Source organism: Pongo abelii, chromosome 16, assembly GCF_028885655.2.
Source record: "Pongo abelii isolate AG06213 chromosome 16, NHGRI_mPonAbe1-v2.0_pri, whole genome shotgun sequence".
Lineage (NCBI taxonomy): Eukaryota > Metazoa > Chordata > Mammalia > Primates > Hominidae > Pongo > Pongo abelii.
The window spans coordinates 51,236,113-51,260,257 of NC_072001.2; the positions used below are offsets into that span (position 1 = coordinate 51,236,113).

A 24,145-nucleotide genomic window follows, 5' to 3' on the forward strand; every position below is an offset into this window, starting at 1 on the left:
TGTGTTAGGGATAGTCCAATTATTACAATTTACTAAAAGAAAATGCAGAGGCTTGAATTTTCTACATGATTTCCTTAATACTCAGTTTCACCTAGCCTACGCCTATAGGCACAAAAATAATGAATTCTCACCTTCCTGACTTTTTTTTTTTTTTGAACATTTGCAACTGCTCTTTTGTCCTAAAGGCAATCAGGAAAGAAAGTGATTAAAACACTTATGAAGATTAATAATGCTGTCTTCAAAGTTCAGTGGAAAAATTATTTTGGTAAAATTCTAAAATTTGAGAAAACGTTTCTATAGGAGAACCGGATAATACCCACTTTGGACTAAAGAGAATTGAGTTTGTGCAGTCTAGTAAGTAAAGGTTGTTTCACCAGGGCAGAATACGGAATCACAATCACCCGAAACCACAAGCGGAATTCATACACCTCCCTGCACAGATACCCATATTTTGCCATTGCTTAAGTTTCCTTTTTGTTGTTGTTGTTATTACTCTGGAAGATAATTCAATTCATATTGCACATTTCCCCACAGAAAATTTGAATCTTATGAATATAAAAATCATGGACTTGGCCCAATTTTATTTTAATCAGTTTTTCAGTTTCCTAATTCAGGATTAGCTTCCCAGTATATATGCAGACGTTTAGTAACAAGTGCAACAGTGTGCACATTAAAATATGGAGAGTTTCAGCAGCAATTTGAGTTATAGTAATTACTGGGTTTGTTTACACAGACATAGATGAAAAGTATAACCTTTTTATTTCTTTTTTTTTAATTTGGAAAAATCATGTGCTACCAGCAGAAAAAATTATACAATAGTTGTATAATGTCATGGAGGAAATCAGGTGCAACCAATGAGACTGAGAAATAAAGAGATCAAAATCATATAAGGTAGTGTCTTAACTAGGCATCCTTTCTCCTGGAATTACCCCCAATAGTAGAGAAAGGCTCTCACAGGCACATTCTGCTCAGAATGATTGCCACAACCTTCACCAGCACCCAAATCACCTACCCAGTGGACACCAGGATCTCCATTTACCAATTCCGGTGCAATCCCAAAGCCATCTTCTACTGCGCTTTGGCAATCATTCGTCATATCTTGTGTCCTGGCCCCATTTGCTCCATCCGGGAAATCAGACTGATTGAGATGGGCTTTGTAAAGAGGAAGAAGAGAAGAGGGAGGAAAATGCCCTCTCTGCCACCCTAGAAACTGGGAGCCAACAAGAGAGGCACCAGTGTTCTTGGGGAAGGTGGGAAAGTAAATCCATCCCTGGGGACACTCAGAAACAGATCAGGCCTGCTTTTGAAAGGCTTATTGATACCAGATCTGAAAGCTCTCCCAAGACATTCAGATTACTGCTTTCATGACTACAGGGCTGTTTCTCTAAAGGCAGCAAGCAGGCATACAGAGACCTTCACAAGTCTTACAATGATTAAAAAGGGGTAAAATTACCCAAATCACCAATAATTCATCTCAATATCTTCTTCCACCTATTCTACCCTATTTCCATATCAAATTGACTTACTGAGCCATCAACTCAGCTAAAAGGGAAGTCCTATTGATTGTTTAAATATCTGTTTTAAGTCTTGTGGTAGACAGAAAAATGGCCTTCAAAGATGTCCACATTCAGATCCCCAGAACTATGAATATTATTACCTTACATGGCAAAGGTGACTTTGCAGATGTGATTAAGGTCGCCAACCTTGAGATGGGAAGATTATCCTGGATAATCTGGGTGGGGCCACTCTAATCACATGAGTCTTGAAAGAGAAGAAACTTTCTCAGCTGTGGACATAGAACCAGAGAGGTGGCAGTGGCAGCATGAGAAGAATGCAACCTGCTGCGTTGGCGAGGAAAATGGAAGAAGGAGGTCACAAAGCATGGAATGCAGGCAGCCCAGCAGCTGGGAAAAGCAAGAAAATGGATTCTCCCTCGGAGCCTCTAGAAGGGAGGGCGGCCTTGCCAACATCTTAATTTTAGTCCAGTGATACCCATGTCGGACTTCTGACCTAAAGAACTGCAAGGTAAGAAGTTTGTATTGTTTAAGCCATCAAGGCTGTGGTAATTTGTTACAGCAGCAATAGAAAATTTGGACTGTGTAGTCTTCATCACCTCAAGCTTGGATTAGCACAATAGAAAACTTCCAGTCTCCCCAGCCTCCAGCTTCTTAGTCTCCAGGTCATCTTAGAAAATCTCATTCCACTAAACTCTTGTCAAATATTACTCTACTCATTCTACTCCCCTGTCCAAGAGCCTACAAATGGCAATTTTTCAAACTAAGCACCTCTGAACATCAGAAGATCTGTGGTGTCCTCTTTGGGCCTGCCAAGCGGGGGGAAGATGGGAGGCTCACCATGCACCTATTTTAATAGCAAAAGTTCTGCTCTAACTGTTCTACACTGTGTACTTCAGAATAAAATTAGGCTGAAAGAATGGGTTCCATTGCTTTACAAGCATTTGACCTACAGCATTAAATATAAACTTCTCGGCTCAATTTTTAAGGCCTGCACAATCTCACCCTACTCTGTTCCTCTAGTCTATGAACTCCTTTAGTCCCCAAAAGTAATCTTTCACATCAATCAGAACAATTTACTCACAATACCTACAAACAGTTATGTTCCTATTGATAGCCACACCCTGAAGAGTGCAAATACTGAAGCTTAAAATCATTCAGTCTTCTCTCAACTCGGAGAAAGACTTTCTTTTTTTTTTTTTTTTTTTTGAGACGGAGTCTTGCTCTGTCGCCCAGGCTGGAGTGTGGAGTGCAGTGGCGTGATCTGGGCTCGCTGCAAGCTCCGCCTCCCGGGTTCACGCCATTCTCCTGCCTCAGCCTCCCCAGCAGCTGGGACTACAGGCGCACGCCACTACACCCGGCTAATTTTTTGTAGTTTTGGTAGAGATGGGGTTTCACCGTGTTAGCCAGGATGGTCTCATGAGCCACCACGCCCAGCCCAGAGAAAGCCTTTCTATTCACCTCCAGACCTTTTTACACCAAGAAACCAACCCAACTTCCCTATTCCCTCCCTGCCAAGTAAAGTCTACCTCTTCTACTGCAGGGAGCATTTACAGGTTAAGTATCCCTTAACTGAAATGCTTGAGATGAAAAGTGTTTCAGATTTTGAATTTTTTCAGATTCTGGAATATTTGCATATACATAATGAGTTATGTTGGGGATGAGACTCATGTCTAAAGGTAAAACTCACCTATGTTTCATATACACCTTATATACATAGCCTGAAGGTAATTTTATACAGTATATTAAATAATTTTGTGTATGAAGCAAGCTCTGTGCATATATGAAGTTGATGTACATTGAACCATCAGAAAGCAAAGGTGTCACTATCTCAGCCACCCATATGGACAGTCACCTGTTGTTTGGCATCACCATCATTCCTGACTTTGAATTGATATGCAACCAATAAGCAATCATTTTCTTATACTTATTCACATATAAGTACTTAGTAAAAAATATGACATACCACTAATACGGTGAAAAAATGGGTTCAGGGTAACTAAGTGACACAATAGCACCACCAGAACACCTGTATCATCCATTAAACAACAGCAATCACAAACAATGACAGGCTCTCAGTTTCCACCTACAATTCTGTGTTTTGATTGAAAAGTTACTGTGCACTGTAACCCCTTGGGAATGGTGAATAAACAGTGTGTTTTGTGTCTAAGTCTTGATTGCAACCAGTTGCATGAGGTCAGGTGAGGAATTTTCCACTTGTGGTGTCATTTGGTGCTCAAAAAGTTCAAGATTTTGGAGCATTTTGGATTTTCAGATTATGGATGTTCAACTCACAGAGCTATAGGGAGTCACTGTGTATGCCAAGGGAATGCCTCTCCTATCTCATGAGTTGCTTTCCTCCAGCTTATTTGAGAGTCAATTTGTTTTAAGGTCTAATTCTACATTGTTGCCTAGTTTCTTCTCAGAACCACTCCTGTTTAGGCCCCGTAAGTCTCCAAACCCCAACTCATATGGGGCCTCTGATCACTTCTATTGATTACTGGGGGGATTCTAAGATTTCCTTTAGCACAATGTCGTCATCATCAGGTTAAAAATCAGAGGAGGTGTGATCCTTGGAGAGAATACTCCCATTCTCTGCTTTATCCCTTCTTACCTTAAAATGCCACTAACTTTGTATGCAACATGCTTTAATGAAGATTTGTAATAACTAAAAGGATCATAATGTAGATCAAAAGCAAAAATGGAAAGAAAAAGTAAAACTGGATGTCAAATTTGACTGCAAACAAAGATCAAGGTGAAATGTTACAACATTTAATCGCAAGGTTTCCAATAGCTGCCTATTCTTCCTGGGGCTTGGTAGTTCAATTCAACAGGTTGAACAATACACCCATTGTTCTTCCAAATAAATGTTATTTGTTGATAAGGTTAGCTCAGGTTAGTTTCTATTACTTACCAGCAAAAGCCTACTAATATATCCTTTACAAAAAATGGTTCTATGGCCACATGTGCTTGGGAAATGCTTACATAGCACATAGCCCCAGCTTGGAAATTCACAATGGTCATTAAAGACTTTGAGAAGTCCTGCAATACAGACACTACTTTAACTATATAAGCCATTATTACCCAAAGAGAATGTCCCAAACTTTTGTCAGTGTAAAACTTCCATTAGCAATATGTGAATACAATGAATGCATGGAGGCAATCACATCGTTATTCCAAAAGAATTTGCCAACTCATCAGATTGTCTTGGCCACATATCATGTAGCATTTTATAAATAATTTGCATTAACATATTGATTAAAAGAAAAAGGGATAATACTTTTGTTTTTGAGGCAGAGTCTCACTCTGTGGCCCAGGCTGGAATGCAGGTGGTGCGATCACTGCTCACGGCAGTCTCGACTTGCCAAGCTCAAGCAATCTGTCCACTTCAGCCTCCAAAGTAGCTGAGACTACAAGCGCGTGCCACCACGTCCAGCTAATTTGTTAGTTTTTTGTGTGTGTGGAGACAAGGTCTCACTGTGTTGCCTAGGCTGGTCTTGAACTCCCAAGCTCAAACAATTCTCTCACCTTGACCTCCCAAAATGTTGGAATTACAGTCATGAGCCACCACACCCAGTCGGGATAATACTTTTGAAATGCCCTTCTTGGTAATCCAGGGTTTTTTCTTTACTTACCCTTTATTGCTCAGAATATGGAAGGGTGAGATTGAAGAAGTTTATAAAGAAGAGAAGGTCTCTAAACAACAAGAAAAGACAGGAAACAGCAGAAAGAAAGAATATGGCCGAGAAATCTAAGGATCCTAGCTTTCCCCTGCTACCCTCCTCACCTCTCCTGAGTCAAAAATATGGGGGAGAGGGGTATTTGTTGCTCTCCTGAAGTTTTCAAGCCCTTTAAAGAAGCCCCATGATATAGAAATATGTTTGGTGATCTGAAATGTATTCCCAAATGAAAATATTGCAAAGAAATGTGTGTTACATTAAGAAATAACGAACGCATGTGATCAAGGATACACATTAATTTTGCGAGAGCATTTTACAGGAAAAATATCTTGATTCCTGTTGTGGACTGAATGTGCCCCACCCTCCCAAATTTAAAGTTAAAGTCCTAACCGCTGGTGTGATGGTATTTGAGATAGGGCCTTGGGGAGGTAATCAAGTTCAAATTAAGTCATAAGGGTGGGGTCTTAATCCAAGGAAAGACCATATGAGTACACAGAGATAAGGTGGCCTTCTGCAAGCCACAAGAGAGCCCTTAGCAGAACACCATGATGATGGCACCCTGACCTTGGAGCCTCCAGAACTGTGTGAAAATTAATTTCTGTTGTTTAACTTAGTCTATGATATTTAGTTATGGCAGCCCAAGGTAACTAAGACATGTCTAAGTATTTCGAAGGAAGAATATCTTGATTCCTGAGCTTTCACAAAATGGGTTAAAATGTTTCTAGTTCCCAAATCTCTGATGCCATAATTGCAACTTAGTGCCCCTTAGTTATAATGTAGGTTTCCAGACGTTACTTGTTTCTGACATTGCGTCCATATTTACCTTGTTTGGTTTAATATAATTACAGATAGGAACATTGCTTGAGCTTCCATCATCATACCTTGAAATTTATGAGCCAAAGATCAGGCTGAAAGGCTAATATTACTGAAGATGAACTGAAAAGATTCCTTGGGCAGACTGATTGGTCAACAGAAGTTTCCAGGGTTTTCATCACCAAACATATTTAACAATCGAAATACACTGGGCAGCTTACAAAATCTCAACGTTTGCCTGTTACACTGCTTTACCACTACTATGAAAATAGTCCATGTGCTGGAGTGAAACCGGTTCTGCTACCCTAGACAAATGGAGCCAAACAATTAATGTCTGAACCAGGTATAAAGATGGTCTGCATTATATGTTTACTTTTCCAGTCCAATTGGATGCCCTCCAAAGATGAGAGAGGCAGACACAATATGAAGAGATCATACAAGCCAGAGGAGACAGTGGGAGCTTAGAGCTTAGTTTTCAAAGAGCTTTCCAGTTTAGTCCATGATTCCCCTCCCCCTACTCTTTTCCCCTTATCTAATCTTGAACAATTAAAACCAGGAAATATATTTCTTACACTAAAATTTACATTAAAATTTCACTTTACATTCTACAGTGTTTCAGCCTTGCAGTCCTGTTTAACTACTGGGGCCTCGTTAGGGACTTGTTTATTTAATAGTCTCAGCAAAACTAAGAAATAAGCAAATATTCTGAATGCTGCCTGGGTTGCAGTTTTTCTTTTTAAATAAATTTTTTTAAAGACTAGTCAAGCACAGTAGTGAGAAGGGGAGAAAGTAGAACAAGGAGTTTCAGATCAAACTCCTGACTGTGAACAATCAGTTGAGATAACTCACTACCTTCGGGCCAGCCATGCAATTACTCTTAATACAAATGTACCACAGAAGCATTGCTAAGAACACGGACCTGGCTTTGCCCCTATATTTAAGGCAATGGAGCCTTTATTAAAATGGTCCACAGTATAGTATACTTGGCAAAGCTGGCAATATTTGTTATATGTGACATTATTCTTTTCAGGATGTCTTGATCCGCACAGACTCTCTAGAAATAAATCCCCTAAAGCAGTGGTCTTTAACCAGCGGTGGGCAACAGAATCACCCTGGAGATTTTGCATAGTCAGCTGGTGATGGGGCTTGGATATGTGCATTTACTCTAGCTCTTTTGATGATTCTCCTGTGTACCCTGGCACTTAAGCCATCTGCTTATAAAAGATAATTCTTATTCTTTTTTTTTTTTTTTGAGATGGAGTTTTGCTCTGTCACCCAGGCTGGAGGGCAATTGTGTGATCCAGGCTGGCTCACTGCAACCTCCACCTCCTTGATTCAAGTGTTTCTCCTGCCTCAGTCTCCCAAGTAGCTGGGATTGCAGGCATGCACCACCACACCTGGCTAATTTTTGTATCTTTAGTAGAGACGGCGTTTCACCATGTTGGCCAGGCTGGTCTCAAACGCATGACCTCGAGTGATCTGCCCATCTCAGCCTCCCAAAATGCTGGGATTACAGGCATGAGCCACCACGTCTGGCCTGTTTTTATTTCACTTCCTAAAACTCAATGATGCTTTAAAATGAAGTAACAATAGTCTTTCTCCGGACTGTAAGTACAGAACTTTTGTCTCCTGCTGCTTCTATGCCACTGGCATAATTCAGAGTATGCTTTTCATAGTGATTATGTTTGTTAAGAGAGATTGGGTATTCAGTGTATTAGGGAGAACTATAGTTGTGAGTTTGTGGCTTAAGTATTCTGATCCCTTTGAGCCTTTAGTCCAATGAGGCAGTCATTTGTGAGCTTGTCCAAAGTAATTTTGCAGAAATAAATGCTTGTTTTGTTGATTATCTGCTAGCTCCTTAACTGTTTATTTAACTGCCACTCAATGTCAATCTACTGAGCTACTTACATGCTTAAGAGTTCTGTGTTGGTCTTATGAAATCAAAAGTCTACATATATTTATCTGGTCTTTGTGTTCTTCCCAAGAACCTGGCAGGAACATTTTTGTGGGTTTCATAAATTATACCCCAGTTCAGTGTTTTCACATTCAGCCATATATACTCTCGGGGGAGTATAAGACATTCCAAGAAGTTTCCTGATGGTATTCTGGACAAAACAGTTTTAAAAGAATGAACTGTCAGCTAGTCAACATACAAATGTACTTTTCACTGAAACTGATCTGACAAAACAGTTTTAAAAGAATGAACTGTCAGCTAGTCAACATACAAATGTACTTTTTACTGAAACTGATCTGACAAAACAGTTTTAAAAGAATGAACTGTCAGCTAGTCAACATACAAATGTACTTTTTACTGAAACTGATCTGCCTATATTCTGGCCCTTCTTCCTACCTCCTCTATTGCAATTGCCCTTTTGCAAAAGATAGGCATACCTACCTATCCAAAACCTGACTGGCACTTTATCCTATGGTATAAAAACCTTTGGGCTTGAAACAAAGTAGCATTTCTAAATTTTGGTGCCAGAACCCAAAGTATGGCTTCTGTCTTTTTTTGGCTTACACATATTTCTATTAAGGGTGAACTGTGGCACAACAAATGAGTATTTTGTCCCATGATGGAATGTTCTAAATTGAAATGTAGATTCCCTCAGTTATAGGAAATGATGACAATTTTCCATTAATTTTTTCAGTTCTTCCATTCCTCAATGATCGCCAAAGAACATATTCCCCGAGGAGGAGTTTGAGAGTTTTGTTCAAACTCACAAAAAACTAAGACAGCTCATCTGTCTATTGGAGATCCTCTCCATGGGAGGTTTGGGCAGAAGGACAGTGATCCAGATGGAGGTCTGAGATGAGAAAGAGGAGCAAAGAAAGTAATAAAAGCATGGGTAAACATTTTTTAAATGACTATAAAAAGTATTAAAATAATGATGCTTATTGAGATTAAAAGATACATTTAATATACTAGACAGTAATAGCATATTTGTCAAAAGAAGGGTTAATGGTGTTAAAGCATTCTAAGGTCCTTGAGTTATCCAGAAGAAAGACAATCATTTTGATTAATTTTATATTTTAGACACTGATAAATTAAGCATGTATGTTTTAATTTATTTAAAATAATAAAACTAAAGAGTAAAACATCTAAATTAGAGGGGAAAGGTGAAATAAAAAGCATTTAGTAAATTTCACAGAAGGCAGGAAAAGGTTTTAAAAAGGAACATCTGAAACCCAGATTAAGATAGGTTTAAATCCATCATGAAGCTTATATGATAACGGAGGAAACATACAGCTAACAAGCCAAGTGAATATACATGTAATTTTACATAGCAATATATACTATGCAGAAAAACCCAACAGGGTAAAGCATTAGCTGCTGCCTAGGAGGAGACTATTTTTAGGTAAGGGAAGACCTAAGATAGAAAGACGAGGTAAGACTCCAAAGGTTTTTATCTTGAGCAATAACAGGTTGAGAAGGGAAGAGGGGCCAAGGAGACTGAGGAGGAGACAGCCAGTGAAATGGGAGGAAGTGTTTCAAGAAGGATGGTATGATCAACTGTGAAATTAAGAACGCTTGGCTTATTTACTACAAACATCTCTCCCAGACCTGGAAACACAGCCAGTAGCAAGGTCAGTATTAAGTTACCACAAGGCCAGGCACAGTGGCTGATGCCTGTAATCCTAGCACTTGGGCAGGCCAAGAAAGGCGGATTGCTTGAGCCCAGGAGTTCAAGAGACCCGCCATGGGCAACATGGTGAAATCGCATCTCTACAAAATGTACAAAAAATTAGCCAGGTGTGGTTGCACATGCCTGTAGTCCTAGCTATCTGGAAGGCTGGGGTGGAAGGACCACCTGTACTCCAGCCTTGGTGACAGAGTAAGACCTTGTCTCAACATCAACAACAGCAAAAGAGTTACATAGACTCAACAGGGCACATATAAATCTACAGTGCACAGTGGCTAAACGCAAGGGTTCTGAGGCCAGACTATCTGAATTGTGGTTTAACCTCCTTCTAGTTGTGATCTGTGTGATCTTGGGTTAAGTTATTTAATCACTCTGTGCTTTGGTATCCTCATCTGCAAAATGGGGATAATAGAATTTGTTTCCTCTAGTTGTCATGATTAAACGAGTTTGTTTTGTTTTTCTGAGACAGGGTCTCACTCTGTTGCCCAGACTGGAATGCAGTGGCATGATAATAACTGACTGCAGCCTCCCACCTCCTGTGCTCAAGTGATCCTCCCACCTCTGCCTCCTGAGTAGCTGGGGCTACATGTGCCTGCCACCCACCATGCCTGGCTAATTTTGTATATGTTTTGTAGAGATGGGGTCTGCCTACGTTGCCCAGGCTGGTCTCGAACTCCTGAGCTGAAGCAATCCTCCCACCTTAACCTCCCAAAGTGCTGGGATTACAGGTGTGAGCCACTGCACCCAGCCAATTTTTTTTTTTTTTTTTTTTTTGAGACGTAGTTTTGCTCGTTGCCCAGGCTGGAGTGTAATGGCACAATCTCAGCTCACTGCAACTTCTGCCTCCCAAGTTCAAGCGATTCTCCGGCCTCAGCCTCCCGAGTAGCTGGGATTACAGGAATGTGCCATCACATCCGGCTAATTTTGTAGTTTTAGTAGAGACGGGGTTTCTCCATGTTGGTCAGGCTGATATCGAACTCCTGACCTCAGGTGATCCGCCCGCCTCAGCCTCCCAAAGTGCTGGGATTATAGGTGTGAGCCACCACACCTGGCCTCGAGTTAATATTTTTTAAAGCACTTAGAATACACCTGACATAAAGTAGTAACAATGTATATCTTTGTTAAAATGAGAGAGAAATCCCCAAAATGGCAAAGATAGGAAAAACAACTGTGCTTTTCAAGTACTGACTTGCATTTTCAGAGGGTTCAAATTGGCACTAGACTTAGGTAACTGAATTAATCAGCATGACTGATAGGATAACTATAGTCTGAAAAAGAAAACACCATGAAGGGCCGGGTGCGGTGGCTCAGGCCTGTAATCCCAGCACTTTGGGAGGCCGAGGTGGGCGGATCACCTGAGGTCGGGAGTTCGAGACCAGCCTGACCAACATGAAGAAACCCCATCTCTACTAAAAATACAAAATTAGCCAGGCATGGTGGCGCATGCCTGTAATCCCAGCTACTTGGTAGGCTGAGGCAGGAGAACTGCTTGAACCTGGGAGGAGGTTGGGGTGAGCCGAGATCGAGCCATTGCACTCCAGCAAGACTGTCTCAAAAAAAAAAAAAAAAAAAAAACACACCATGAAGTAAATTATGGTTGAAACGTGTAGTTCTTAACTGCAGTATCTTGCATTTAAGGTGTATGTTCATAACAAGTTATATTTCTATTGTCATAAAGAATGTTCTATTAAATGCTTACTGGCTCAGAATCCTATTACTTCTTGCCAGTTAGATTATGGCCGTTTCTCTTTTAGTCTAAAATAAACTCAGCTGAAAAGTAACAATAAACACTTTCTGTATGCAGATTAACAACAAAAAATAGCAGGTAACCTGCTTGGTGTTAGATATTGTAATAAGCCAAACAAGTAACTTTTGTGTAAACACTGAAGTAGGTGCTTTGAAGAATTCATAAAGGTTTATGACTGTAATTCATGTGAGAGATAAAACGCATATACATCAGAAGATTACACAATGAGAGTATATGGCTAACGACTAATGAATGATATAGTAAGTGTTAAAAGATAAGATGGGGCAGAGGTCACTACTGATTGTAAAAAGTTTCATGAATGAAGCGAGACTTTTATCTGGGTCTAGGAAAATGAAGTCACTACAATCATAACATCTTAGTACAAGCAAGGAATCAAATAATATGTCTCTCATGTGAACATTTTAAGTAAATAACTGGAGTAAGTACTTCAGCAAAATAAGGGAGCAAAATAATGTTGGCTCAAAATGAGGTCAAAAAGTTGCAGGGCTCGGATCGTGTTGCTAAAGGCATAAATTTGGGAGTTCTCAAGGTGTAGCTAATAGTTAACGTCCAGAGAAGGTAGTGTATATTCCATAGCCTCATGCAAAGGAATTCCAACAATGAAGAGGAACCAGTTAAGGAGACCGAAAAGGTGGGGCCTGTATGGAAAGGCATAGCAACGAATGTAAAACTTCCCCAATAATACTTTAAAACTGCCCCACAGCTTTTTTAATTTTGAAAATTCAAAACCATTCAATTCAGCTCTTAGATTTTTGTGAGAAATAACGAGATACTTGCAGCTCAGAAAAAATTATTAACAACTATCTAGAAAGTTACCACTTTATCCCCCACTGTAAACTATACCACCACGACCCGGGATCCTTGTTCGACTCCTAGCCAAGGGGTTCCCGCTGCGTTTCTGTTGGGTTATCCCAAACCTGTGATAGGATAGTAGCGCCCTCCCTGCCTCCGGTCGAATAAACACTACAACGTCTGACACTCGGTGCTGAAAGGAAATCGGGCGCGGTGTCTTGCCCACAGCTTGGGGAGCGGCCCCGGGCGCAGTAACTGTCACCGGCGCCGAGATGCGGTTCCGGCGCTTAGGGCGCCGCTGAGCTCAGAGCCCGGGAGTCATGGCTGCGGGCGGTGCCGCCCCAAGTAAGTCAGTCCAGGAGCAGGGCCCGGGCCTGGCGTACACTCTCGGAAAAATGGGGGCCAGAGCAAACAAGAAGAGCGAGAGCAAGAGGCCTAGGCAGCCAGAGGCGGCAGCAAGACTCAAGACGCCAAGGGCGCCGTCTTCCTGGGGCTCCTGGGCCTGCGCCATCCCTGGGCGGCCGGGGCACCGCCTCTCCACGCCCCTCGTCCGGCGGCGGCTGCGACTGCTTCCGAGGTCATGTTCCCGGGACGCGCGCGTCTTCAGGGTGGAAGCCTGGCGCACGTCCGGAGGTGCCGAGGACCCAACCAGCCCAAACTCGGGGGGAAATGACTCCCCTCTGCCCTCGCCCCGCGCTCTGCTACCATTTCTTTCCGTCTCTGCTTCGCTCAGCGATGCAAAACGCGCGAGGCGCACGGCAGAGGGCCGAGGCCGCGGTACTCTCCGGGCCAGGCCAGCCCCTCGGCCGCGCCGCGCAGCACGGGATTCCCCGGCCGCTGTCCAGCGCTGGCCGCCTGAGCCGAGGCTGCCGCGGAGCCAGTACAGTCGGGGCCGCTGGCTGGAAGGGCGAGCTTCCTAAGGCGGGGGGATGCCCGGCGCCGGGGCCGGGTAGGAACGTGGCGGGCGAGGGGCTCCGGCCGTCCAGAAAGAAAACCTCGCGGCTTGAGGCGGTGGGGGAAGTAGGGTGGCGAGCGGTCCTTCTGCGCGCGGGGCGGGGGGGTGTGGTCCATTAGGGTCCCCTGGCGAGGGGGCGGCTTTCTAGTGTGTGAGGGCGACGCCCCAGAAGCTCCCCCTTAACGTTGGCCCCACGCGCTGAATGTGGAAAGTTGACTGGGACCCAGTAGTTTCCCATCCCAAACCTGCTTTCCAGAAGGGCTTCTAACCCAAAATGTGAATCCCGCCTCCCCTCTCAGCCAGAACTGTGGACTCGTCCCGGAGGGGGCGGTGGGTGGGGCGGAGCTGGCGAGGAACTTAGGTTTTGGCGGGTTCCCTGCGGCGCCACTCATCGTGCGCTCTCCTGTTCTCCGGGCGGTCTCCTCGCTCGCCTTCTGGCTCTGCCATGCCCTGCTCTGAAGAGACACCCACCATTTCACCCAGTAAGCGGGCCCGGCCTGCGGAGGAGGGCGGCATGCAGCTCCGCTTTGCCCGGCTCTCCGAGCACGCCACGGCCCCCACCCGGGGCTCCGCGCGCGCCGCGGGCTACGACCTGTACAGGTGAGCGGGGACCTGCCGGCGAGGAGGCTGGGAGGGGCCGTCCGTCCGCTGCCACAGCTAGAAACAGTCACCGAAGAGCTTACAGGAACACACAAGCTATAAATAGGATTTCTGCCTTTTTCATGTTTAAAATTTTAGCTTTCATCTTTGGCATAAATTAAATAGAGATTTGGGCAAAGACTGCAGAATAAGTAAAATAGCTATACAGTGTCTAGCAAGGCGTTACTTTGCAACGTTTATTGTGCCCTTGCTACATAGAAGATAGAGAGGAAGGCCCATGGTGGCTTTCGAGTGGCCTGAGGCTGATGCTGTGCTCAATAGAAAAACCAAGGTGAGAGCCTAGATGTGGGCGTGAAAATACCTAAGGAGGATGAATGAAGACGCATCTGCCTTAAAAAGTTATTTCCTATACATTCATCCGGCCCCAGGGCGGAATTTGAGAAGGCATCCGAATACGAAAGGCAGAGCTGCCTGTAATCTACCACACTTTCATCTCTACAGCACGTTTTACCTGTACTAAAAACTTTCCGTATGCTGTTGTATTTAGTCCTCACAACAATCCTTAACTAGATAGGTGTTATTTTTTACATAGGCGGGAGTTTGTGAAGAGCTGAATTGATTTCCCCAGAGGCTTGATGATGATAGAATTTTTTATCCCGAATTTTGGGCTTTTTTTTTTTTTTTTTCTATCTGACTACTGTGCCCAGTTCTTAGAACCATTAAGGTAGGAGAAAAGTAATGCTGAGAGGGAAGGAGAGTTTATATTAAATCCCAAGCATTGGGATTTATTTTAAAGTATCTCAGGTAATTCAAACATGAGAACTATTGGTCTAAGCCCAGGAGAAGAGAAAGTAGTGCATGATGTTAGCAACAGAAAAGAAAGGAAAAGGAAAGTAGGTATGGACAATTGTAGCTGGAAAAACTACAGTCTCTTAATTTTGATGAATAAAAGTAGAGTGATATAGCTTGACTAGACCTTTCCAAAGTATATTTTGGAGCGCTTTCTTGAGTCCTAGGGGAGTCTTTGATTTAAGATACCTTAAGTAGACTCCTAATAAACACAGGTGACTTTGTGTATACTGAAATTGACATGGAAATAATGGATCTGTAATAAATTAGGGCTTAACTGTTTAAAGAGGGATTTCAGTGAAAGAAGGGGAAGTATAGTACTGCTTTACTAGAGTTAATTAAGGTCTCCAAAGTAAACTTCCGGTTCTGCTCATTGTAAAATCTCTTAAATTTCTGCCCAGGAGAGGGCCACAGTAATATCAAGAGTAGCAGCATTTGCTACGTGGACCTTAGAGGAATTCTGTTCCTAGCAAGGTCCATCTCCAGGGGCTGTTCACAGTGATCAGCTCTTTTCCTCAGCCAGGAAATTCATAGCCTAAGCTTGGTAAACTACCAAGCCCTGCCTGACAGATACAACACAGTTCTTTATCTCTTATTTTGTCCACCCATTTTCTCCTTTCCTTCTGCAGATTTTCCCTAATCACACAGATGATTGTGAGAATAAAATGGGTTAATATATGTAAACCAATTAGAACTGTGCCTGGCACATAGTAAAGGCTTAATCAATGATAGCTAGTAGTATTAGTAGTATTTGGCCTTTTTTTCTTTGTTCTTTCTTCATTTTTTTCCTTTTCAAACTATGGTTGTAAAGCATACAGCTTTTGAAAGTTTGCCTTTCTGCCCTTTCACGCTAAGTACCTCAGTTTCCCAATAAACTTTTGTTCAGGGGCAAACATTTACAATGTTGACATCTCTTCACACCACCAAAAATATTCATGGAGAACTATTTTATCTAAAGCTGTCTTTTTAATAATAAAATAGCTACCTCTACCTTCTTCATAAACTTTTAAGATGAATTGGTAATTCATCATAGCAAGGTTGATTTTAGAAACTAAAGTTGCATTAATTCATTAAATACACTGAAAGCAATTTTGTATGCTTGGTCACAAAGAAAATATAAAAACAATTTTATAAATAGATTTGCAGTTATTTTCTTTCAATATTTTCTTAGTGCCTATGATTACACAATACTACCTATGGAGAAAGCTGTTGTGAAAACGGACATTCAGATAGCCCTCCCTTCTGGGTGTTATGGAAGAGTGGGTAAGTCATTTAAGAAACAGGTAACTATTTGTCAAGTTCTCCTTTGTGATAGATTCTTCATGTTTCATTTGGGGTAATCAGGCAATATTGCTTGGGCTGTGTCCTAAAAGAAGCACCATTTGTAATAGCAAATGCACTCTTTGAAAGGCTTTATTTACATCTCTGCTTTGCCTCTTTTTGACTCTTTTATTTTTCTCCTTCCTCACTGGCGCTTTTAGGCTCACATTGGCCTAGAAGGCTGTTCTCAGAACATGGCATTTTATATTATGAGAGTAAAACTTCTGACCTGTTGGTTCCGGAATGTGTAAGCCTACTTAACCTTTTCTTGTTTGGTCATGGGGTTAGGGTAAGGGATACTCTTCAGTGTTGCAGAGGCACTGGGAGGAGCTAGGACAAAATGGAGTACACGTCAACAGGTTTGATTTTTCTGGAGCGGATCAGTTGTTAACAGATAGTTCTTTGCAAGAGCGTAAGTTCTTTTTGACTAACTTCAGAGTAAACATAAAGGAGGCAATGGAGCTGTGACGCCCTCCTCCAGGGAAAGGAGCTAGACTGGCATTATCTTATTAGCCATGAGTGGGGAAACTGCCAGTACTTCAGCCCTTAAAAGATAACAAGATGGGCTCTCATCTCATCTCTTGAGCATCATTGACTGCATTTTTTAGAATTTTTTCAGGGGAAGGGGCAGGAGATGGAGTGAAATAAAGGTTAGTACAGAAAGAGGCAGCATTATTGACAAAGTGCCTGATTTAAATTATTCTAAAATAAAATACTGGAAGTTAGGATAATTAATTATAGGCCTGATGCTTGAGTCTGCAATAATAAGGTGTAACCTTAGCTTTTTATTTTTTTCGTTTTTTAGGATTAAAAAGTATACTAGCATTGAATCATTGAGACTTAGTTTTTGGCATTTTTACTTAACTGATATTAGCCCATTTATCTTACTCTGGTTCATGTGTTTCCTACAGGCATGTCTTTTGGCATCTGAATCATGAATAGTGGGGTCCCAAGTTGTAGGCTATGCTCTGCTACTCTTTGGTTAGGTTTGTTTCCCTCTCCCTTCCTTTTCCTTTCCCTTCCCATCTACATTGTACATGTTGTGGTGTCCCATCTTAAAACCAAAGTCTTCTTCCTCAGTAGTGTGTTCCTGCTGGCCATACTTCTCTTTCTTCCCCTTTGAGGCTTAACTTCTTGAAAGAGCAGCCTACAGTTGTTCCCGCTTGCTCACCTTTCAGCTCATTCTAGCAGTCCTTCTGCCCTGTCTGCAGCACCACAAATTCTGACTGAAGTCACATGGGAGTGGTTTAAGTTAGTTTTGAATGAAAACCTTGTGGAATTTTTCTAAACTAGTCTTTCCAACTTTGGTAATACAGTATGATGAATATATATTCTTTAATTCAAAACCATGTGCTAAAGTTAAGATGAAGATACAGATATTATGGGTGAAGAGAATGACATGCTTAAATTGCATCAGTTATCTCTGATACAGCCCTTCTTCCTTAAAATAACCAATGTCTCCTTTTTTGTTTTTTAGCTCCACGGTCAGGCTTGGCTGCAAAACACTTTATTGATGTAGGAGGTAATATATTTCCTTTTTTATTCTGTAAATGTTTGCAAGTATTTACTTTGTCTTTGTTTAAAAGGTAATATTCAAATGACAGATTTTATTTTTAAGAAAAGAAAATGATTAGAGGAAAGCTTGTTATAATAGGAGGAAAGCTTTGTGGTTATTTTAAGCAATTATATTTTGCTTAACTACAAACTTAATTTTTAAAATAATTATTACCTAATTATTAATAATGACAGATTTAATGATATAATAAGTAATTAAGCAACAAAAGTTCTAGAAAACACAAGTCTATCTTGTAAGAATTTTCTTCATAAGAGAGCTATCTGTCTTTAGCAAAATATAAGAAGAAAATCTTTCCCTGAAGTCAGGAGAGAAAACACTTTTCTCTAAATTTGTCAAGACAGTCCTCTGTTACCTGTTTCCCTTATAATAATGCCTTTCTCATGTTTCTCAAAGTTAACCCTACCTCATGTGGTAACTTTCATGAAGAACCCTCAGTGTCCTCTGCTAACTACCCTTGATACAGAGCTACTCTTCTTATTGTAAGGAAATTCCTACTTTCCTGATGTGGTTTCCTTGTTTCAGGTCTGCTCCAACTGGGATTCAGACCCCACTTATGTGGTCCCTACATATTGACCCTTTATCCTATCAGTAGTGAATCTTTCACTTAACAAGATATCTTGGCCCCACATAAGTAGGTGTGCTAGATCTCCTCCTCCCCCCGTTTTTACAGAGCTACTTTATGGAGGTTTTTTAACAGATCAGGAAAACTGGCTTAGAAATGAGCCTACATGGATATGTGGTAAAAACTGGAGTCTCTGTGTGATTCCAACCCCCTTGTTCTTTCCACTGCAATTAATTGTGGAGATTACCCTGCTGCATCCCCCTCACCAACTAAACACATCCAGAATTAGCTCACTTTTATGTGCCACTGCAAGGGCTAAGTAAGCACTTAATGAAACCTGGCTATCCTAGACCTGCTCCTTAGTCTAACATTTGGTGGGTGTGGTGTCTCTCCATAGTGTCACTAGGTGGTGCTGTGGGACAAGACAGGACCCCAAAAGTACACCCTTTAGGGACTAAAGGGGAGCTGAGTTTTACATAGCAGGATGGACATTGACAGCCCACTCTTGGGTTGAGGATTCCTTGGGCTCTGTAAGTTATGCCCGATGTTCAAAAATGCTTTTACAAGGTCAACTGTGGTCATTTGGGACTGTAACTTAAGGATATAAATGATTGTATATATTTTCAATGAAGTTTCAAATGATTGTGCAAGGAACGGGAGCTTTGGAATAACAACTGGATGTAGGTCCCAGCTCTGTCACTAACTAGTTATTACTTAACCTTTCTGAGCCTGTTTCCTCATTTTACAATGGAAATTAGTGTGCCTGCCTCTAGAGGTAGGAGGATTAAATGATAATGTGTATGAAATACGTAATATAGTACTTGGCACATATTAGATTCTGTGAGATATAATTTCTGTCCTTAGGGACTTCACAGATTGTTTTTATGTGGAAACTTTTTCTTTTATTCGACTTTGTTACTAATTTTTGCTCTGTTTAAAACAACTTTCTGGAAAAAAAATTCATGTAAAAGAATGGAAAGTTAGTTTCCTGGTGGTTGGTATGGTGTTATTCATAAAATTACATTGTGGTGTGTTCTTGGATGCAGAGAATCTTAACAGTCTCCCTTAGGCACAAGTTTATCATAGTTGGCAGCAGTCTTTATTTCTGAAGAGAGATGTTGTTAGAAATCCCAGGCTGTAAATAAGGGTCAAAGGGAAAAGTTGAGCATTCAGGATTCTGTTCAGAATTCACATCTGGTAGGTGTGGATAGTTTTTCACTAAAAAAGGTTTCCAACAAATGACATGCCAAACTCTTGACACAGTAAAACTTTTGCCTGAAGTCAGTTAATCACTCTGCCAGTTCCAATGCATGATTTTTCCAGTGATAACTTCAAGATACTTTCTGCTTTCTCTGAGGAGAAATATCCCTGATACTTATATCCTGTAGGCAGAGAAGGCTTTTCTTGAAGGTCGAATGGCAATTGGGTGGTAAATGAATTTGGAACTACTGAAATTTTTATACCGTCAGCATTCATGCTAAAAAAAACTATTGAGGGCCTTTTTTTCTGCCATACATTTGAATTGACTTCAAACTTCTTAATTTCTTTTAGTCACTTAAAGGTTTTTCACATTTTCGTTGCCCAAGCATAAAGATCACCTATCTCTGCAGAATTCAAGACACCCAATCATTTGAGTAGTTCTGATAGGACTACTTTACAGATAGGTAGCAGAGGCCTTTCAAAAAGGGAGTGTTTTTGTATGTTAGAAGATACTATAAAGCCAACAAGCAAATATTTGCAACTTATATGAAAAAGAACAAATGAGAAAAAAACATACACAAAATATAGACAAGGACACGCAAATGTCCAACAAACGGGAGGAAAAAAATCCAGCCTCACTAGTCATCAGGGAATGAAAAGTAAGGCAATGAGATAGCCATTTTGTACTCATCATATTGGCCAGAATGTAAGAGATTGTTGCCATCGAATATTGGCAAGGATTTTGGAAATGGGCATTCTCAAATATTGCTGATGGAAGTTTGAATGGCTACACCTTTTTTGCAACCTATTTGATGAAAATAAACAGCATTAATGTACAAGGATATATTTAAAGGGCTGCTTCATTTATTATAGCAAAATGTAAAAGCAGCCTGTGTCTGATATTATGTAAGAGAATAGTTACATAGAAACAGTGGTACAGGTTGGGCGTTGTGGCTCATGCCTGTAATCCCAGCACTTTGGGAGGCTGAGACAGGCAGATTGCTTGAGCCCAGGAGTTTGAGGCTCATTTGAGCAACATAGGGATACTTTCTCTCTACAAGAAATACAAAAATTAGCCAGGTGTGGTGGTGCCTGTGCACCTGGAGGCTGAGGTGGGAGAATCACTTGAGGTTGAGGCTATAGTGAGTTGTGATCATAACACTATACTCCTGCCTGGGCTATAAGAGTGAGACCCTGCCAAAAAAAGAAAGAGAAAGAGAGAGAGATCCCATATTTCCATATCTTGTATCTAAAAAGAATGGCTAACATTTACATATATTAATCTCAAAGGATAAATAGAAAAAAATAAAGTAGTATGTAAGATATATTTCTGTAACATTAGCTATCTCAGGGAGGGTAAGAGAATATTATAAGCTTTTACTTTATTTGTATTGTTTTGGTTATTTAAAAATTTTTGAATAAAGTAGAAACAATAGTTCAGAAGTCAGTCCATGTCTTTCTCTAACTCATTCAAGATAGATGAATTATTAGCTTGTACCTCAAAATCTCCCAGCATGGAAGTTCTCTATCCTATTGTGGCCATTTTTTCTAGCGTGGAACAACATGCTATGTTGAGGGATTTCTTCATTAAATCTAATTTAAATTGTCCCTGCAGTCAAAATTTTTTCCATACAGATAATGTGGAAAACAGCTGGTTTCATCTTGATATCAAATTTTTTCATAAATATTAAGGTCTAAATTAATGGTCAACTGACAGTGAAGAAATAAAGCAGGGTTTGGTGTTGGAATTGGTCAAGTTCAATAATTGATTGTTTCCTTCAGGCCCGACAGGAGATGAACTGCCTTTGCTGCTTTTCTGCCCAGTTTTATACTCACTCTTCTTGTAAAAGTGTTGCATCAGGAACCTTTTAAGAAGTGCTTAAATTCAGATTCACTTGTCCCTAGTAATTCATTCATAAAGCACAGGGGTTCATTTAAACGTATGTTGTAATCCATTCGGAAAATCTAAAATGTTGTTTTTGCTGAATATTTTTCCCTGTGGTGGACCTAAGGGTTTGCTTTTTTCCCTTCGTTATATGAGAAAATTGAAAGGCTATGCTTAGAAATTACCCATGTTCTTAAAAAATGGGGGGTGGGTATGCTTTGGGGTTTTTTTGTCTGTTTTCTCAGCTTTCAAATAATGAGGAGTATGCGCAAATAGCATTACTGCCCATTGAGCTGAACACAGGATTATTTTTATTTCCATATTTTTTCCTTCATCAGGGCTTTTGTTTTGGGTAGAGTATTAATAACAAGTAAGATGTGACATGGAGCTGTATTCAGTTAGATTCACGTGAGTCTTATCCAGCCTTTCACAAACTGAGGAGAAAGAATTAACATGTATAGCAGGAAATTGGGGGTGGGAGGAGGAAGGGGAGTGACTGCTAATAAGGTAGGGGATTTTTGGAGGGAGGGTAATGTAAATGTGCTATAATTGACTGTGACGATAGTTGGCCAACTCTGATACACTATGAACTGTGGAATTGTAACACTTTAAATGGATAAATTGTATGCTTTGTGAATTATTTATCAATATAAAAAAATGAAAAGGCCCGGTGCACCTGTATTATCTGTGCTTATGTTTATGGAAATATTTTAAATTATTGGCTCAAAGATAAATGCTAGCAAGTCTGGTAAGTATAACTCTCTGGGCTATGGCAGGGACCTGGCTCAAGTCTCCCCTGCAAAGATCTTCTCCCCCTGTGTTCATAATCTCAAGTATTAATTACACATATAAAGTTGTACTCATGAAGCCTATGTGCTACTGTCTTCTGAGAAATCATGCTCTAAGAAAGGATGGTGGTTCAGATTAAAAGGAGAGGAAGATTATGAACTGAAAAATTCAGCTTCATTTTTAGTGTAAAAATGAAATGTTCTAATATTTGCAAGACTGCTGCTTAACAATGTCAGCGTTGATTTACTCCACTGCAGAGCTTTAGGCTTTTTGACATTTTTATTTATGACTCAATCGTATTTCAATCTGGGTATTAGCGGGAAGCTGATACCAGGAAAAACCTTTAAAACCCAAATCGTAATTTTCTCCTAGTCTTTTTGGCAAGTGTGCCGTGGGTAGACAGTAGGTTGGAGATGGCCATTGCTACTGCCAGCTTAAAATAGGAAATGGTCGCCATTTGATAAAGAGTGACAGGTTGGAAAATTAGGACCTGTTTTCTAAATTTTTATTTGTATTTTAGTAATGTCATTTCTTGGTTTTGAGGCTTTACATAGTACCAGGGCAAGATTCACTTATTCAGTTGTAAGAATACAAATCTCAGAGCTACATGATAATGATTGTGAGATAATCTTATACCTCTAGTATTCCGACAGCAAAAATTGAGATAATATTATTTTTCTTTTCTCTAGCTGGTGTCATAGATGAAGATTATAGAGGAAATGTTGGTGTTGTACTGTTTAATTTTGGCAAAGAAAAGTTTGAAGGTATGTTAAATATATACATTCACATAATTTTAGTGAATTTTCAGTCATGTATGTGTAAATTAATATTGACTCCTTTAATTCTCATTGAATAAGACAGGATGTGGCGAATGTGCCAGTAACATCAGTAATAAACTATTCTTTCTTTGAAGTCAAAAAAGGTGACCGAATTGCACAGCTCATTTGCGAACGGATTTTTTATCCAGAAATAGAAGAAGTTCAAGTAAGTATTATAAAGGATGATAGAGAATAAGTAATATAACATCTTAAGTGAAGAAATATATATAATCTTGAGAATTTAATATGCTGTTTGTAACTAAATAGTATATATGACTAAACTTATTTTACGCAAATTTAAAATACTAGTTTTAGAATTTCTTTAAATGTTTTTCATGTAGCTATTATGTAGTATTACTTTGGATAATAAGTTATTTAAACATACTGTGAACTTCTAATATTTTATTAGAATTTTTTAAAGTTATCCAATATTCTAATTTATGGAGCTTTTTAGAATTTAATTTTCTGTAATCTCCCTTTTGAAAAGATGATACAGCAAGAGTAGAATTCTGGCTGTATTTTTCTTAGGAGCTAGAGAGGAAAACTGAAAGAGGCTCTTAAAAAAACTGTGAAGCTTACTACCTTTCTATCTTTCAGGCCTTGGATGACACCGAAAGGGGTTCAGGAGGTTTTGGTTCCACTGGAAAGAATTAAAATTTATGCCAAGAACAGAAAACGAGAAGTCTTACCTTTTTCTTAAAAAAAAAAAAAAGTTTTTGCTTAAAGCGTTTTGGTGTTTTGCACTGCTGTAAACTTACTAGGTTTACCTTCTAACAGTACTGCATTTTTTACTTTTTTTTATGATCAAGGAAAAGATCATTAAAAAAAAGTTTTTCTTTGTGTTTGGATCAAAAAGAAACTTTGTTTTTCTGCAATTGATGGTTGTATGTAAATCTCCTTTGTGGTGACCTGATGTAAACAGTGTCTTCTTAAAATCAAATGTACATCAATTACAGATTTAAAAAAAAAGCCTGTATTTAACTCAAAATGATCCCCCTTCAGCAACTTATTTTGCTTTAATTGCTTTAAATATTAAGCAATATTTTTTATTCAGTAAACAAATTCTTTCACAAGGTACAAAGTCTTGCATAAGCTGAACTAAAATAAAAATGAAAAGGAGAGATTAAAGGTATTCCTTGTTCTTCCCTTCTCTTCACTAGTCTAAAAACTTCTTTTTAATCTTAAGATTCTTTGTGATGAGGGTGAGAAAAGGATCCTCAGTTTATTTTTCCACTATTAATCTTTCTTTTGATAAATCCTCTATTGACTGGGTAGAGGTATGTTTGTGAAAGACATGTAACTTGGGGATTTGTTACTTTAGGTTTGTTCCCTTGAATTTCATGTCATCAGGCAAATTGTACTAGTTGTAGTTATGAGTTTTCC

The 24,145-nt window shown here is 40.1% G+C and overlaps 1 protein-coding gene and 1 long non-coding RNA gene across 4 annotated transcripts in view; one reads left to right on the forward strand and one right to left on the reverse strand.

The window, feature by feature from the left end:
* LOC129050102 (uncharacterized) overlaps positions 1–2,717 on the reverse strand; it is a 34,418-nt gene extending 31,701 nt beyond the window's left edge. The window contains exon 1 of the long non-coding RNA XR_008513575.2: positions 1,658–2,717. This is a non-coding gene — a long non-coding RNA (uncharacterized LOC129050102). The remainder of the gene's footprint in view (positions 1–1,657) is intronic.
* A 9,657-nt stretch (positions 2,718–12,374) lies between these two features.
* On the forward strand, positions 12,375–23,890 carry DUT (deoxyuridine triphosphatase). 3 transcript variants are annotated; one of them, XM_063716644.1, is made up of 7 exons: positions 12,375–12,553; positions 13,625–13,763; positions 15,784–15,875; positions 17,410–17,454; positions 22,634–22,708; positions 22,858–22,928; positions 23,360–23,890. In XM_063716644.1, exons 1-7 carry the CDS (start codon positions 12,529–12,531, stop codon positions 23,414–23,416), a joined length of 504 nt encoding a protein of 167 aa, XP_063572714.1. In that variant the 5' UTR covers positions 12,375–12,528; the 3' UTR covers positions 23,417–23,890. The 3 variants fall into 3 exon arrangements, with proteins under 3 accessions (XP_063572714.1, XP_003778493.2, XP_002825465.1); XM_003778445.5 differs by having other exon boundaries at positions 12,389–12,841; XM_002825419.5 differs by lacking the exon at positions 12,375–12,553 and adding an exon at positions 12,762–13,157.
* The last annotated feature ends 255 nt before the right edge of the window (positions 23,891–24,145 follow it).